General features: G+C 34.8%; 4 protein-coding genes and 1 pseudogene across 4 annotated transcripts; 4 read left to right on the top strand and 1 right to left on the bottom strand.

Annotated features, from left to right (window-relative positions):
* The first annotated feature begins 382 nt into the window (after positions 1-382).
* LOC140990240 (protein KINESIN LIGHT CHAIN-RELATED 2) lies at positions 383-3,688 on the top strand. The gene is made up of 2 exons (XM_073459843.1): positions 383-2,154; positions 3,116-3,688. The coding sequence occupies exons 1-2, from the start codon at positions 449-451 to the stop codon at positions 3,342-3,344; spliced, it is 1,935 nt and encodes a 644-aa protein (XP_073315944.1). The 5' UTR covers positions 383-448; the 3' UTR covers positions 3,345-3,688.
* Positions 3,689-4,224: 536 nt separating this feature from the next.
* On the bottom strand, positions 4,225-5,407 carry LOC140990251 (RING-H2 finger protein ATL1-like). The gene has a single exon (XM_073459855.1). It carries the CDS (start codon positions 5,324-5,326, stop codon positions 4,361-4,363), a length of 966 nt encoding a protein of 321 aa, XP_073315956.1. The 5' UTR covers positions 5,327-5,407; the 3' UTR covers positions 4,225-4,360.
* A 91-nt stretch (positions 5,408-5,498) lies between these two features.
* Positions 5,499-8,525, top strand: LOC140973046 (hyoscyamine 6-dioxygenase-like; annotated as a pseudogene).
* A 1,922-nt stretch (positions 8,526-10,447) lies between these two features.
* LOC140990224 (probable inorganic phosphate transporter 1-7) lies at positions 10,448-12,811 on the top strand. The gene is made up of 2 exons (XM_073459821.1): positions 10,448-10,522; positions 11,053-12,811. The coding sequence occupies exon 2, from the start codon at positions 11,096-11,098 to the stop codon at positions 12,692-12,694; it is 1,599 nt and encodes a 532-aa protein (XP_073315922.1). The 5' UTR covers positions 10,448-10,522; positions 11,053-11,095; the 3' UTR covers positions 12,695-12,811.
* An 888-nt stretch (positions 12,812-13,699) lies between these two features.
* On the top strand, positions 13,700-15,663 carry LOC140990230 (uncharacterized). The gene is made up of 6 exons (XM_073459834.1): positions 13,700-13,857; positions 13,953-14,047; positions 14,151-14,251; positions 14,579-14,648; positions 15,216-15,259; positions 15,403-15,663. The coding sequence occupies exons 1-6, from the start codon at positions 13,845-13,847 to the stop codon at positions 15,497-15,499; spliced, it is 420 nt and encodes a 139-aa protein (XP_073315935.1). The 5' UTR covers positions 13,700-13,844; the 3' UTR covers positions 15,500-15,663.
* Positions 15,664-16,795: the final 1,132 nt, after the last annotated feature.

The following is a 16,795-nucleotide window of genomic DNA, read 5'->3' as shown; positions in this document are numbered from 1 at the left end:
GTAAAATCCCGGGTTTTTTTTTAAAATATTATAAAATAATAAAACTATTGTAAAAATGTGACAACTTCTCAAAATTTGTAAAACTAGTACAATCCGGGACTTACTGTCCCGGATTCAAATTTTTTATTATTAATTTTTTTTTAACTTTTTTTTAAAAACCGTCGCCAATAGCGACAGGTTTTGTAAACCGTCGCCAATAGTGACGGTTTTGCACAATCAATCCCCGATATCTCTTTTATGTTTTTTTTTTAAAAAAAAGTTAAAACAAAAATAATAATAAAAAATTTGAATCTCGGTATTAGTTTTACAATTTTTTAGAACTTATCATATTTTTACAATAATTTTATTAATTTATAATATTTTTAAAAAAAACCCCGGTTTTCAGCGGGTTTACCAACAGAATACTACAGAGCAGAGTTTTCTAAGAGTTGCCGTCAAATCCACGGCCATGAGAAGAGCTACATCCGAACTCTTCTCTCACCTTCGAAAATGCCACCGCACAACTCCATTCTCTGTTCTTTCGAGAGACTTTGCAAACACCACAAATTATCACTCTCTTACTCACCCATCAAAAGCCAATCTCAAATCTTGCACCAGGTTTCGATCTTTGCTGTTCCTCGACCTTTATTTGAATGAGTGTCGGGTCATCCCATCTCAGAATTTCAGTACTTCCGTTGACACAGGGTCGCAAAATGTGCCCCAGATGTCCTCAAGGCAGAGGAAAATCAAGGAAAAATCTGAGCTTGAGGAGGCCTTTGAGTCTGCGGAGTCTCTTGATGATATGCTTAAGGCTTTCAAAGATATGGAAGCGTGCTTTGATGAGACAGAACTGGGATTGGCCTGTTTGAAGTTAGGGCTTAAACTTGATCAAGAAGGTGAGGACCCGGAAAAGTGTTTTTCTTTTGCTCAAAGGGCTTTGAGAATTTTGGATGATGATGATAGCAGCAACAGCAGCAAGCTATCTTTACCTCTTGCGATGACTTTACAATTGTTAGGTTCTGCTTGTTTTAATTTGAAAAGGTTTAATGATAGTTTGAGTTATTTGAATAGGGCGATAAGGGGGTTGAGTAAGTTAGAGGGGGATAGTTCTTACGCTTCGGATCACATTATGCCTATTTTACATGCTGTTCAGTTTGAATTATTTAATGTGAAGACCGCTATGGGGAGGAGAGAGGAGGCTCTTATTCATCTTAGGAAGGCTTTGGAAATTAAAGAAAAAACTTTGGAGGAAGATAGCAGGGAATTTGGTAAGGCTAATAGGGATGTTGCAGAGGCTTATGTTGCTATTTTGAATTTCAAGGAGGCGTTACCATTCTGTTTGAAGGCTTTGGAGATTCATAAGAAACAGTTGGGGCAAAGTTCGGTGGAGGTTGCCCATGATAGGAGACTTCTGGGAGTTATTTACACTGGATTAGAGGAGCATGAGAAGGCGTTAGAACAGAATCAGTTATCTCAGAGGGTCTTGAAGAAATGGGGTCGTAGTTCTGATTTGCTGCGAGCAGAGATTGATGCTGCAAATATGCAGATTGCCTTAGGGAGATATGAAGAAGCTATTAGTACCTTGAAGGGGGTTGTTCAGCAGACTGAGAAAGAGAGCGAGGATCGAGCTATGATATTTATTTCCATGGCCAAAGCACTTTGTAATCAAGACAAGTTTGCCGATGCGAAGAGGTGTTTGGAAATTTCCTCTGGGATTCTTGACAAGAAAGAGAGAAGTTCTCCTCAAGTTGTTGCTGAGGCATTTATGGAAATCTCAATGCTGTATGAGTCCATGAATGAATTTGTGACTCCAATTTCATTGTTAAAGAGAGCTTTATTGATGCTGGAGAAGCTGCCACAAGAACAACATTCAGTAGGAAGTGTATCTGCAAGAATTGGTTGGCTGCTTCTGTTAACAGGGAAAGTGGAACAGGCAGTCCCATTCTTGGAAGATGCGGCAGAAAGATTAAAGGAGAGTTTTGGTTCCAAGCATTACGGAGTGGGCTATGTTTATAATAACTTGGGGGCGGCTTATTTGGAATTAGATAGACCCCAGTCAGCTGCTCAGGTTTTTGCATATGCAAAAGATATCATGGATGTTTCCCTTGGACCTCATCACGCTGATTCAATAGAAGCATGCCATAACATTTCAAAAGCATATGCAGCCATAGGAAGGTAAAAATACCAGAGAACTGCTTCCTCGATTCTCGATTTGGTTATCGCTTGCTTGATATTTCGTCTTATCTGGGCATGATTTTCCGTTTTGTATTGAGGTCCTTGATTACGCTTCTTCTGTACTCCGAGTTACTCTGTTCAGAAAAACTTTTAATAGACTAATTTTGAAATATTAGCATTATGCTAAGTTAAACTTGTGTACACAAATTACGTCAAGTTCTTGGTATCAGAATCCATTTGAAACTGTAGTCAATAGATTGCTTAGTCGTATGGTGCTGTTTCACCTGCAATTTTCTGGCTATAAGCTACAAGGTCTTAATGGAATGAAAAAATTATCACCTCAGATGTGAATATTAGAAGGCGAACGAGAATTTTTCATTTTTCTGCATGTGAGGCATTAGAGGTGGCCCACAATGGCATGGCATGGCATGTTGCGAAACCTTAGGTCTCTTTTAGTTTATTAATTCTATTCTATATGTGGTTAAACGTAGAACTTGAGATATAAATGTGAAAATCTGATTATATTTGAGAAAAAGATGGAAAAAAATGTAATCACTCAATTGTATCCAGATATTGTTACATCTACTAATGATTTGATTGAATTTCACTTCAAAATTTCCAATTCGATATGAAGTTTTTATGCATCATTACTAATTTTTTTAGTCCAATGGCTTGATCAAGTGGCAGTATTTAAAACCTTGATTCAAAACGCCAGTAAATTACTTGCAAGATGATTTCGTCCTGTATTTTGGCATGAAATTGTTTTCAATTTGGGATATGTAGCCAATTTTCCGCGTATTCCAGTCATTGATATAGGGTTGCTCTATATGAGAGGACAGATATCTTAGATCCTGCGAATTCTAATATTTTTTTCCATTTAGATGTGCCTGTTGCGCAATTTCACTCATTTGTGTTGGGAAAAAATTGTGATCGCCTGAACCTCTTTTTTTCAATTTTGCAGCTATCCACTAGCGATTAACTTTCAGGAGAAAGTAGTTGAAGGCTGGGAGGGACATGGACCTAGTGCACGCGATGAATATGATGAAGCTGTACAAGTTCTCGAGGAATTAAAGAACAAAGCTAGTGGTTCTGTCTGTGAATCTCTTATGAAGGCATTACCTTTGCCTCGAAATAATGAAACTTCAACTGCAAATGATTTGGAATACAATAACCCAGCCGTGGAAAGGTGATACAATGCACTGTACGGCGGAATTCTGTTTTACAATAAATAATGCTTATATGGAGTTTGGAGAAGTTGCCTTTTTAAGTTTTTATCTCAAAACAATCAGATAAGTATTTCGGCAATTCTTGAAGCTACCTGAGGTTTAGTATATGCTGCTGATAAGTATTTAGTGTTTGAATTTGATTCGTGTCTTGTTCTCATGAAGCTATGCACATTCAATGTTGGAAACTCTCTCTCTGGATTAAATGTTTTATAAACATGTCTTGCTGTTCTTTACTTTACATTCGAAGTTTAACCAATATTGTGAATAAATAAAAAATGACCCAAACAAGTAAAAATATTATTTTTGCCTGGAGAGTGGAGTTTATGTCACATGGATCATGTTCTCACTTCACTGGTCAAAAGGGTTATAGAAGTCTGGTTGTCAGTATTAAACAATTTTGAAGAAGCATGTGCATGTAAAAGGTCAGCTTGAATGGCTTGGGGGGAAGGGGGGAGCCCCATTTGATGCTACATTTGCTGCTCATTTCAAGTTTTTTGCTATGTTTGATGATACATTCTTATTAATTGTTTGAAACTGCTTCACGTTTTTCAGGAAAATGACAATTACTTGGTTAATATAGCACCAAATTTAGCTGCAAAAGTGAACTGGTTCTATATTTTTTAAGTATTGTATAACTATTATACAAGCCAAATAGTATTTGGAGCATGTGGGATTTCGGTTAAAATAATATTTTTGAAGAGAGTTTTGCAAGCTTAGGATCTGATCTTTTCCCCAAGATCGCAGTATCTTGAACTTCATTTTTTTTCCATTCGACTCCATTTGCAATATCGCTGGCTCCTCAATCACGCCTGGTGGTCTAGAATAAAGAAATCACCCAAACATGGAACAAAATATTTTTCATTCACGAAAAAAATTAGTGTAACAATTCCTTTTGCCTGTGCCTGCTTTTTTATTTCATTTGCTATACGAAGGGGTGGATGCAAAATTTTAGTTGAGGGAGGAAACTTTCCTTTTGCGTGCTAAAACTCGATTGGAAGAACTGCATTTCTTGATCCTCTTCCATGTCGAATCGAAAAGAACGATCTTTGGCTTCTGCCGCTGCTTTCTTCGTTGCTTCTAACCTGACTAAGATCCCCGTTTTGCCTTATAATTTCTTGCTGAACTGACAAGTAAACATGGCGATCCACCACGGAATCCATAGAGAAAGATCTTCTGATGGGCTGAACTGAAAAGTGAGAATTTTCATCTCCCATGATCGAAACATGCTGAAATTGTCTTGGTTTTGATTTCCCAACATTCTGCTCGAACTTTCTTGATGAATGGCTTCTAGGTTGTGCCAAGAAACTGCTCAAATTGATTCTTTCCTGCTGTCTATTAGCTAAACCACCATTCCCATCTTCCCCACTTTGTTCAATCGCTGCAAAATCTTCTTCACTTCCAACCATTGGCTGTGGATCTTGAGGTGATGAATTAGGCGCCAATATTTTATCAAACCGGAAGCGGTTACGGCCTGAAATGGCCGATCTGCATAAAGGGCAGTTGGAACAGTTCTGAAGCCATAAATCAATGCAATCCAAATGGAATGCATGATTACACTTGGGAAGAACTCTCAACAATTCATGTTCTTGGAAATCTGTCAGACACACCACACATCTCCAAAGAGCACTGCTGTGTCCAAACTCGCTCTTGCTATACTGGAAAGTTGGAAGTTCCCGAATTAGCGATTCGTCGAGCCCTTGATTCTGCCACAAAGGCGAATGAGATGCCGACGGATTTACACTCGGTGGTGTTCGCCTGAATGAAAAACGTCGTAAAGGGTCGAGTTGTTGCCATATGAAGTAACGTTTGGTCACGAAAATGTAGTAGCTGATCAGTAGGAAAGCTGTGGCTGCTATGGCTAATATTAAGATGGCAATTATTGGGAAGCCATTGTTGGAAAGGTGTTGAGGAGATTGAGTTTCAGGTGTGTTTTGTGATCTCTCCATTGAAGATAATTAAGTTCGGAGAATGAAATGAAATGGACAATTTACATATGCTGAGTTGCGAATTAGAAATGATTCAATGAAAGGAGGTGCTTTAATGTATTTGAGAAATTGGGAAAAAAATTTAAATTTATTTATTTAGATCTTAACATAAACAATTGCTTATTATCGTACTATGAGGTGACTTTCTGAGAAATATATGATGTAATAAATATAATATAATATATAATAGTTGACTAACTTAAATTATTTAACGAGGGAAACGAGGGGAGATTTTATAATCTTGAATCCAGCTTTGAAAGACATTGTTTTGCAAAATTTATATCAATATTTTTTCTTGATTCTATAAAACATTTAGTTTTGTTATTTTTTTATTATTGTGCCAAACGTATGTGTCTACTTGATAATTACTTATGTATTTAATATTTATTAATATTTTGGTTATTATAATTCTATAGTTGTCACTTTCAAAAATAAACAAAATATTTAATTGTCACCCAATATCCAAACTTTATTTTCTTCCTCTCGCAAAATGGTCTATATTTCGAATTTTCTTTAAAAAATATATTAATTTCTTTGAAAAAAATAAAAGTAAAATATTTCTGTAAAAACATAACGAAAGCATAATTATTTTTGTCATATTAGGTTATCTATTTTCTTTGCATAACAATCTGAATAATGAAACTTTTTTTTTGTTTGAAAAAAATAATTAGTACACATCACCATCATTAATTAATATATGTCACGTCAATATGATATAAATGTTACCAGCCGTTTACAACATCTGCCCATTTATTAGCTAAATTCAATTTTCTTGATTTCTTTTGTTAAAAAAACTAATTTTTTCGATTTCATTTATTAGACTTTTTGAAATAGTAATAAAAAAAAATCTGCAGATTTTCAGTATTTACCGCTGGAGTAATTAAGCGTGTCAATAAAAGTTAATGCCAAATTTTTTTTAAAAAAAATTGTGTGATCGAGACTATTTACAAACTCCAAATTGGTGTTCACTAAATATTTCGTCAACTTTGTCAACGAAATGTGGTAAATTAAATCAAATAAAAATATTGTACTGCAATAAATACCTTTAAATTAAATATATATTTTGGATCATTTCATGCATAGAAATATCATTGATTTTTATACATGCAATATGTGTGTCGTCGTTCAACGGATCTCACTCAACTCGAAAAGTATATTGTTTTAGTTCGGTCGATGACGACGTATGAAATAACGGATGTGTTAGTTAGTAACAATAAAATATAAGTGTGTTAAAAACATGACTGATATTTTTTTTTCATTTTCAACCAAAACACGTACATGGTTTTTCCTACTAATCAAATGACCTTGTTAATTATATATCACATATCATAAACTAAATATTCAATTAAAGTAATTAAATTATATTCAATGAAATATAACATGACGTAAATTATAGATTTAAATTCTATGATATCGAGTTTGCTCATTCACAAACTAAAACAAGCAATAATTTTTGGCAAAAACTTGTGTGAGACAGTCTCACGGATCGTATTTTGTGAGACAGATATCTTATTTGGGTCGTCTATGAAAAAATATTATTTTTTATGCTAAGACTATTACTTTTTATTGTGAATATCAATAGATTTGACCCGTCTAACAGATAAAGATTTGTGAGATCGTCTCACAAAAGAACTACTCATAATTTTTTTAAAAAATAATCTAAAATCTTACGAGAACTGATTTGTGAATTGACGAACCTTGGACTGTGATATTTACGATTGGATACCTAACAATCAAATGTTAGGCCTTGGTCTATTAGTTGCAAAGTCTACAAGCCAAAGCCCAAAAAATGTGAGAAAATTACAGAAATAATAAATAGACAGATTTGCCCCCAAGTACTAAAAAAAAGAAATTTTATGTTTAGAAAGTCATATTTCCTAGAGATATAATCAAATCCAAGTTGATATTGAGTTGAAAGCAATTTAATTACTAAAAAACTAAGAAAAATTATGGGATAATTTCCTTTTATTATTTAAAATAAAATGACAAATTATACCAATTTCCAGGACATCATTTGAAATTACCCAAATTTAATGATTTTCTTCTTTTGCCTCAAATTTTTTTAATGATTTTTAGTAGCTAGATAAACAGGTGGTACTCGACCCCATTTGCTGGTGTATACCTTTGAAATGAAATATATGATTTTTGAAAAAATTTCCATGTCGTCCTATGATAGACTTTAGCCTTGATGATTTTTATTCTTCAACTATTTAATCAGTGTTCTAGATTCATAAATCCTCACGCGATCATATATAAATAAAAATTAATGGAGGTTCTTTCCCTTATTCAAAAACATTCCAGTTATGAATCTTCATGAAATGGCGAAAAGTCGAGATTTTGAATGAATGTCAAAAATTTGGTATCTTCCAGGTTCACTAGTTGATGTATCAAAGCATCAAACTTTTACGAATTCGTAGCTTTTTTTTTCCATAAGAAGCTATAAAATTCTGACAGGAAAAATTTTGTTTCCAGGTGATCAACCATGGAATCCCTTAAAAGCCTGATGCACGAAACAATGCGCGTAATCCAGGGGTTTTTCAGTATGTCACCGGAGTTCAAATCGAGCTTTTATTCTACTGACTTCAAAAGAAAGTGTAGAATCTATTCCAGCTCAATGGATTATGAAAAAGAAGAATTTCACCACTGGAGGGATAATTTTACCCACCGTTGTCATCCTATCGAAGACATCGGCCTGTTGCCCGAAAACCCTACCAGATACCGGTATATGATGGGTCCCGATTCGCATGTTATTTCAATATTTCATTCACTAATATGATCCCTGAGTTTTCAAGATTTATTAAATTTATTTGGCTTACCTTGAGGGAACTTGTGGGAAAGTATTCCTTAGAGGGGAGGAAGTTTCTGTTGAGGATATTGGATCTTTTTGGTGAAGCATTGGGGCTTAAACCCGGATATTTTGATGGAGAATTGAGTAAAACTCAACTATATATTGTTGATTAATCACCATATTCCATGCCCGGATCCGAGTTTAATCGTCGGAATGCCCGAACACCGTGACCCGAATCTCACAAGTATGCTTCAGCAATGTTCAGTTCCAGGGACAATGGATGAATATAGAACCAATGGTGTAATTCCCGGAAAGCAACTTAAGATATACTATTATTCTTTCAATATTTTTGAGAATCCTAGCCACTTCTAGCTAAAATCTAGAAATTTATTTACTCGTGAATTGATCTTCTTTTTTTCAGCTTACACGAGTGGCATGTTAAAATATAAGATCATTGTCGAGTCTCCACCATAAGTTGGAATTTTCGGAAAAAAATGATTTATATATAATAGTATTAATTTTGAATGTGATCAAATATAGTTTTTTTTAAAATGTGATTACGTACAGGCGATCACTAATGGATGTATTTGGATAATATCATATAATTTTTGGTTCGTATTTTATAAATGTTTTTAGTATTTTATAAGTAAAAAAAAAAAACCTTCAAGTATGTGTTTGGATAATATTTTATAAAAAGATTTTGATAAATATTATTTAAAAAATGTTTTCCTATTATAGTTTTTTAAAAACAATTGAGATCATGTGTTTTTTAGTGATTTTAGAAATCAAGTCATTTATGAAAATCATAGAATATTTTTCTAACCACATATTTATTCTTAAAATAACTTTTAAAATCTTTATAAAAATTTTGTAAAAAAAAAATTATAAGTATTTTGGTATACTTGAATCGATGTATTTGAAAAGCTGATTTCATATTTCTTGATTTTTTTATTACAAATAAGTGAATTTTAAATCTAATATATATCAAAGTAAGCATTGCAATAATAATTAGAATGAATTTTGGATACATAAAAAACAAAAACTTGCGTGGGACGGTCACACGGGTCGTATTTTGTGAGACGGATCTCTTATTTGGGTCATCCATGAAAAATTATTACTTTTTATACTAAGAGTGTTACTTTTTATTGTGAATATCAGTAGGGTTGACCCGTCTCACAGATAAAGATTCGTGAGACCGTCTCATAAGAAAACTATTCTACATAAAAATGTGTTTCATTTGAAATTCATTAATCAAATCTTTTTCAAAATCAAGTTATTTTATTTTAATCAAATTCATAAATAATTTTCGCTTTCCAAATTCATTGGATGAAACTATATTTAATTATAGAATATCCAATATAATGGACTCGCGATTTTAGTTTGATGGAAAAATCTAGGTAAAACCATGATGAAAAAAATTGTTGGTCAAAGTTTGTTATAATATGCATTAAATATTGTTATCTTTCCCAACATACAATTGTGTAAATAACATAAAATTTTATGATTATATGTGCTTTAATAAATATTACACAAACTTTAGAAAATAGAACGTGTGTCTGTCTTATTATTTAAATTGTCTCTTAAAATATATTTGATTCGATTATTATTAAGTTAATATTATCGACTACCGTCCAACTTTAACCCTCAATTTTTTTTAAAAAAAGACTATCTTCTTCATATAACTATCGCAAAAATTACGTTATTTTATTTTGTTTTTAATACCATCACATCTTCTTAACTATTATAACCCTTCATCAGTGTTTTTTTCGGTTATAAAAATAATAATTATAATAATTAGCTGAAATTTTTAACCCAAACATATGTATATATAGTGTATGACCGAACGATTATCGTTTTACTAAAAATTGTGATCGGTGGTCACGGTGCAAATCAAATTTTTTAAACGATACAATTGTTCAAGCGTCATGTTTCGATTGCTCTTCTATCAAAAACAATTATTGCACCTCGATATATATATATATATATATATATATATATAATTACCATCATATGAAAAAATTATAAATATGAATCCAACAACAAAATATCGTTACATAACTTTTACTACTGAATTATAATAAAATATCTAGTCTTTAGGTGATGATTTTGTGATTATTATAATATAGATTATCTATTGTAATGAAAAGAACGTACGTGGTTCAAAATATTGACTCGTGCATGACCGAGGATACCCGAAAAAGCAGGGAATATTCCGGCGAAGATCCTAGGTGGTTTGAGGTTCCTCCGCCGTATAAATACCCACAACCTCTCCGTATTCACTTCACCTCCAAATACTTTTACAACCACAAAACCATACTATCAAATTACATTCTCTAATTCAATAGTACTTTTTCTTCACAAATAAGAAGGTAATTAAATCAGTACTAATTTTTGTTATATTTTAACACTGATGATTTAAATTTCTTGATTTTTTCTTTAATTAGTTTTAGTTTCTGGGTTTCGAAAATTGAAAGTATATATATCACGTAATATGTTCGCATGATGTAAGTATTGATCGATATTATTTATTTATGTTTTATCTAACATCATGTTTTTGTTGGGTGGGTTGTATTCATGGGATCTTTTGTTTTTTTCTTGTTCCATGCAAAGGTGCTCGTAACAGTCTTCGATCTGATTTCTTAAAGATCCAGATTCGCTTCAAGAAAATTTGGAGAAGATATGATATGATCATTAAATTTTTGAGTAAAAATAGGTTACAAATGCCAAACGAACAAATTACACTCCTTAAAAGTAGACGATTGATTGTGCGGTATTTATCTTCGGTTAATACTCTGATTTAATTTATTTTTTTGCCAAAAAATTCAGTAAATTTACTCATCATTTAGTAATTTTTTCATAGCAATATATATTTGATTTCATGGCGTAAATTTTGTTGCAGAAAGAGGCAGTGGAGAAATAAATAAGCTAAAAAGAGAGGAACAATGTCGGGGGACAATTTGAAAGTGCTGAATGCTCTCGACGTAGCCAAGACACAATGGTACCATTTCACCGCAATCATCATCGCGGGAATGGGATTTTTCACCGATGCATACGATCTCTTCTGCATATCACTCGTCACCAAAATGCTCGGCCGCATATACTACCATGTCGACGGATCACCGAAGCCTGGAACCCTGCCTCCGAATGTATCGGCAGCCGTTAATGGCGTTGCTCTCTGCGGAACGTTGGCAGGGCAGCTCTTCTTCGGCTGGCTCGGAGACAAAATGGGCCGGAAAAAGGTCTACGGTGTCACCCTCATGCTCATGTGCCTTTGCTCTGTTGCATCCGGTCTTTCTTTCGGGAGCAGCGCGAAATCCGTAATGGCTACTCTGTGCTTCTTCAGATTCTGGCTCGGTTTTGGTATCGGAGGAGATTACCCGCTATCGGCCACCATCATGTCGGAGTATGCTAACAAGAATACTCGGGGGGCGTTTATCGCGGCGGTGTTTGCTATGCAAGGATTTGGGATTCTCGCGGGAGGGATATTTGGTATGATTATTTCTACCGCGTTTGAGGCCAGATTCAAGGCGCCGGCTTACGAGATTGATCCGATTGCCTCCTCGATTCCTCAGGCAGATTATGTTTGGAGGATTATTTTGATGATTGGTGCAGCCCCTGCTTTGCTGACATTTTACTGGAGGCTAAAGATGCCGGAAACAGCCCGTTACACGGCCCTGGTGGCCAAGAACGCGAAACAGGCTGCTTTGGATATGTCTAAGGTGCTGCAGGTGGATATTGAGGCTGAGCAGCCTAGGGTGGAGCAGCAGAAGGCGGCGTACGGGTTGTTTTCGAAAAAATTTCTCCAACGCCATGGATTACACTTGCTTGGAACTACAAGCACCTGGTTTTTGCTGGACATTGCTTTTTACAGCCAGAACCTGTTCCAGAAAGACATTTTCAGTGCAATTGGATGGATCCCTCCTGCTAAAACCATGAACACAATTCAAGAAGTTTTCACCATCGCCAGGGCTCAAACTCTGATTGCCCTGTGCAGCACAGTCCCCGGATACTGGGTAACAGTGGCGCTAATCGATGTAATCGGAAGATTCACCATTCAAATAATCGGTTTCTTCTTCATGACGGTCTTCATGTTTGCTTTGGCCTTCCCTTACAATCACTGGACTCATCCAGATAACCGGATAGGCTTCGTGGTCATGTACTCACTCACCTTCTTCTTCGCCAATTTCGGGCCAAACGCAACAACCTTTGTCGTGCCAGCCGAGATCTTCCCAGCCAGACTGCGCTCGACGTGCCACGGGATATCAGCTGCATCTGGGAAATTGGGGGCCATAATAGGTGCGTTCGGGTTCTTGTACCTGGCACAGAACCAGGACCTGAAAAAGGCGGATGCCGGATATCCGGCTGGCATCGGGGTGAAGAATTCGCTGATAGTGTTAGGTGTTGTCAATCTTTTAGGCTTGTTGTTCACCTTCTTGGTGCCTGAATCCAAGGGAAAGTCTCTGGAGGAGATGTCGGGCGAAAACGAGGACATTAATGAGGAGGAAGCTGGTAGCGGCAACAGAACACTTCCTATAGCATAAAATCTCCTCCATGTTTCTCTTTTTTTTTTTTTGAATAGGAATTGTTCATGATTTCTGAATGAATCCGTAATTCCAATGAGAATCCATCATCCACGTCATTCAAAGATGAAGCAACATCACAAAAATTAAAAATTCTAGAGAAATAAACCAGTTTGATTATTGGAAAGTGACAAGAACGAAGCAAAATGTTATTGGATACACATACTGTTTTTTAAAAATTATTAAAAAAAAAATTTCTTTTGAGACACGAGTCCCAAATCAATTGTAAAAATCTCAAATCCATAACTTATTTATTTACAAAAAAAAATAAAATAAAATTCAAATATTTTCGTTATTTGGTTAACTTGAAATTCATCATAATTAATATGAAATTCTATATAAACATTGAAAGAGTGGANGAAATAAAATCAAGCAAGTGAACCATTTAAAAAACAAAAACAAAATTGGACCGAGTTTCTAATCATATTAGTCAATCGGTTAATTCGCTAAATTATTTTTGTAATTTTATTATTATTGGTCAAATCGTTATTTTTATATTTCTAAACAATAATACTAGTAATTTATTTCATATTATTCATCGTTATTCGTATTATTAATATGACTATTTTTAGCTCTTTCCATATATAATCATAATGTATAGTATCTACTATATTATAAACCAAAGAGACTTAGATTGACTAATTTTGGTGTAACATATCTTATTTATTTCAAAAATATTTTAAATTCATAAAAGTGTTTATTTATTTTTATTTATTTATATCATTCAATTTTTAGATGTAATTAATAATAAAAAAAATTGCAAAAAACATGGGAACCTGGACACTTGTTTAATTGATTTATTTACTACGTATACAAATTAATAACAGTGTTTAAAAAAATTTAAACTTTCCTGTATTTTTTATATATAAAAAAAAAAATTTATTCTGTATGAAATTCAAAATAATAAAGGGGCCGGGATTCAGATCTTTCTTGGGAATTATAGTTTTAACCAAAGTTATCAAAATTTCAAATTAGGGGTTTTACCTTCTAAACGACGACGTTCCTCGGGCACCCCGTTTCATGGTTTCTTGATCGCGCAGGCAAAGAACACAAAAACGAGGAAGAAACAATAATACAACGTTGATCGTAGCCCATTTAATCTCGTCACAACATGGATTCTGAAGGTAAGCCGACCATTTTAGCTACACTTTTCATGTTTAGATCCCAATCGTATCTTTTGGTTTCCCAATCTTTCGTTCCTTTTGACCGATTTTCACAGGACAACGAACTACTTCAAACCCTTCTGCGATGCTGACTGCCCTTTTTTGCAAGAGAGCCAAACTGCACGAAGAACTTCGGAATATAGAGAAACAGGTGAAATAATGGGTTCATTTTTTAGTTTTTTTTTTTTTTTTGTATGGTTGTAATTTATGTGATCATAAATTGGTTTATTTGTTTCTTGAACGTGACTATGTAGGTATATGATATGGAGACGATTTATTTACTGGATCCAAGCCAATGTGGCAATGTTTTGAAAGGTTTTGAGGGGTTTTTGTCATCCTCCAAGAATACTGCACTGTAATGATATTCTCGGCATGCTTTCCTTTCTTGATCTCTAGTTTTTATTCAGAAATATGCTGAAAAGTGGATGAGTGTGTGAATTAATACGCCACCTTGTGCGTTTAAGGTAAATTTGACTGAAAAACAATGCTAATTTGGCAGTAGTAATTGCTTCTCGAGTGTGTTTTGGATTTGATTCCATTCGACTCGTTTCGTGTTTTAAAGTTTCTTTAATGTCTTCATTTCAGGTACTTGTTGCTTTTTCTTGCACATTCATAATAACTATGACCCATGAATGATGTAGTGGTGTTCTTTACTACCTCTTTCTTAACATTTACATTGCAGCTTGAAACGATCTCGGAAGTTTCAGCCTGAAGATAGGCTCTTTTCGTTATCTTCAGTCACTTCACCGGCTGTATGCCTTTAACTTCTCTCGTCTCTTTTTTATAACGTATTCCAAATATTATTTCTTGTGGCTGGATCAAACGTAAGTGTATGCTTGATTGTTATTGGAAACTTGCGTTTCATTTTTCTTGCATACGCAGGCTCTGAGGATACTTGAAATGAAAACAGTAGGCTTGAATTTTTCAGTTTATGGTTTTTCTTCTTTTTTATGGATAGGTTTTACTAGATATTCAGACTTCAAAACTTCATGATTTTTGTATCTGTCACACGTGGATACTTTAACAGATGATTTACACGGATTTAGTTTTCGTTAGACCTTGAAGCAAGCCATCATCAAATTTGAGATTGGCTACCACCAGAGACTTTTTGATTCCTTATTTTATTTCCTAATCTGTATGTGTTAAATCGATTTTGGTTGTGGTTATTGAATCTATCTTTTCTGTTCTCGACTGCTTCATTTATGTATTGCATGGACGTATAGTTTTGTAATTAAAATTGTGGGACTTGGTACTATTCATTTTCTCGGAAAGCATTATCTGTTTACAATATGATTTTCGGTATTTACTTTGTGTATCAGGCCGAAGAAGTTGCATGGGATGGTGGTATAGCAGCTAATGGACCGTAAGTAATCTTTTTTCTCATAGCTAATTTATCCTCAGCTTTGATACATTTAATGACCTCGTATTAATCTGGTGAGGATCCATGACACTTGCAAACTACATTTTTAAACGATATATTAATCATGAGCTTGTTACATTTGCCAGGGGAAAACCAAAGAAAGGTAGAGGACCAAGAGAGGCAAAGAGAAGGCAATCAAGCGAGGTTGACTATGACTATGAAGATGATGCTGATTTTATGTAGCCACCAGTCCTTTTTTTTTCGGCTAGAGTTTGTGCATTTTCAGCTATACAAGGTTTTTGTGTGGTTGTGAAACAGACAAAAATTGGCACAAAATTCTCTTGTTTCGAACAATACTTAATCATCTGTCATGTATATATAGATCTAATTTCTGTTTCTGATCCAAAGTTCATATACTTTTTTAAACTCTATCCAGTATTTCCGGATTATCAATCTTCGCTGAAAAACGATCATACAAGCTAACATGATGGGATGATAGTTTGNAAGATGGACAACATTGACATTGATGCTATTATCAAGATGCAGAGGCATTTGAGGGAACACCTTGAAATGCTTCAAACCGAGTTCAACAAGTTGGCCGTAAACGCAGAAGTTGCGGGAAGGCTACAACAAGCCGATAAGAGAATTGTCTCTGATCGAATTACAGGATGTTTACAGGCATATACTCAGTTATGGTCTGTAATGCAAAGGCCTATCCTCCAAGGCATTGAGAAACCATTGGTTTCCCAAATGGAGAGTTTTCGAGTACAGGACTCTATACCTGTAGCGGGGGATTCAAATACCCCTTGCACAAGTGTTAATTCGGGATCATCTATAGATGAGTCGGCTAAAACAAAAATTGAGACTCCAGATCCTTATCTCGAGTCCTCAAGTCAACCCTTCACCTCGGGGATTGAAGAGGGAGAGATCAACCTTAGGCCTCGTACTGACAAAGGTAAAACTAAGGTTGGTACTAATGAAACTACAATTTCTTCATTTCAGGTTTACCAACAGAGTTGGGAGAAATTAAACACAAGAATTGGCATCAACCCAGCCATGGTTAGAGTTGATGTTGCAGGAAAATATCCTAGGGTATGGATGAAACAAAATTCATATCCAAAGGAAGTCAAAGCCTGGTATGAATTTGGGGCTCTTGCCTCAGTTTATACTACTTCGCCCAGCTTCCCGGAGATATCAGCATTACCCAAATGGATTCAGGAAGCTGTTCATGATACTTGGGCAAATAATGATCATTTGTCCAGAGGAGATGTTTTGGAGCTATACTTTTTCAGTGCAGCACCAGAACCAGCAGGAAAAGGCTCACACGAAGCCTTTCATTTTATCAAGCTAAGGAGGCCAGACGTGAATTCTCAAAAATTTATAAAGGATCCTCCTACAAATGAAACCCCATTAGTCTTTTCATTTAATGAAGATGACATGTCTACCAGGAGAGCATGGGGTATCTGGGTCTGTCTCACAGAGATGGACAAAGTCAAGTTTCCATTTAAGTTTTACCAAAATTCTTTAAATGGATCATTC

The sequence above is a fragment of the Primulina huaijiensis genome, chromosome 1, assembly GCF_012295235.1.
Source record: "Primulina huaijiensis isolate GDHJ02 chromosome 1, ASM1229523v2, whole genome shotgun sequence".
Lineage (NCBI taxonomy): Eukaryota > Viridiplantae > Streptophyta > Magnoliopsida > Lamiales > Gesneriaceae > Primulina > Primulina huaijiensis.
This window is presented reverse-complemented; position numbering and strand designations above follow the sequence as displayed.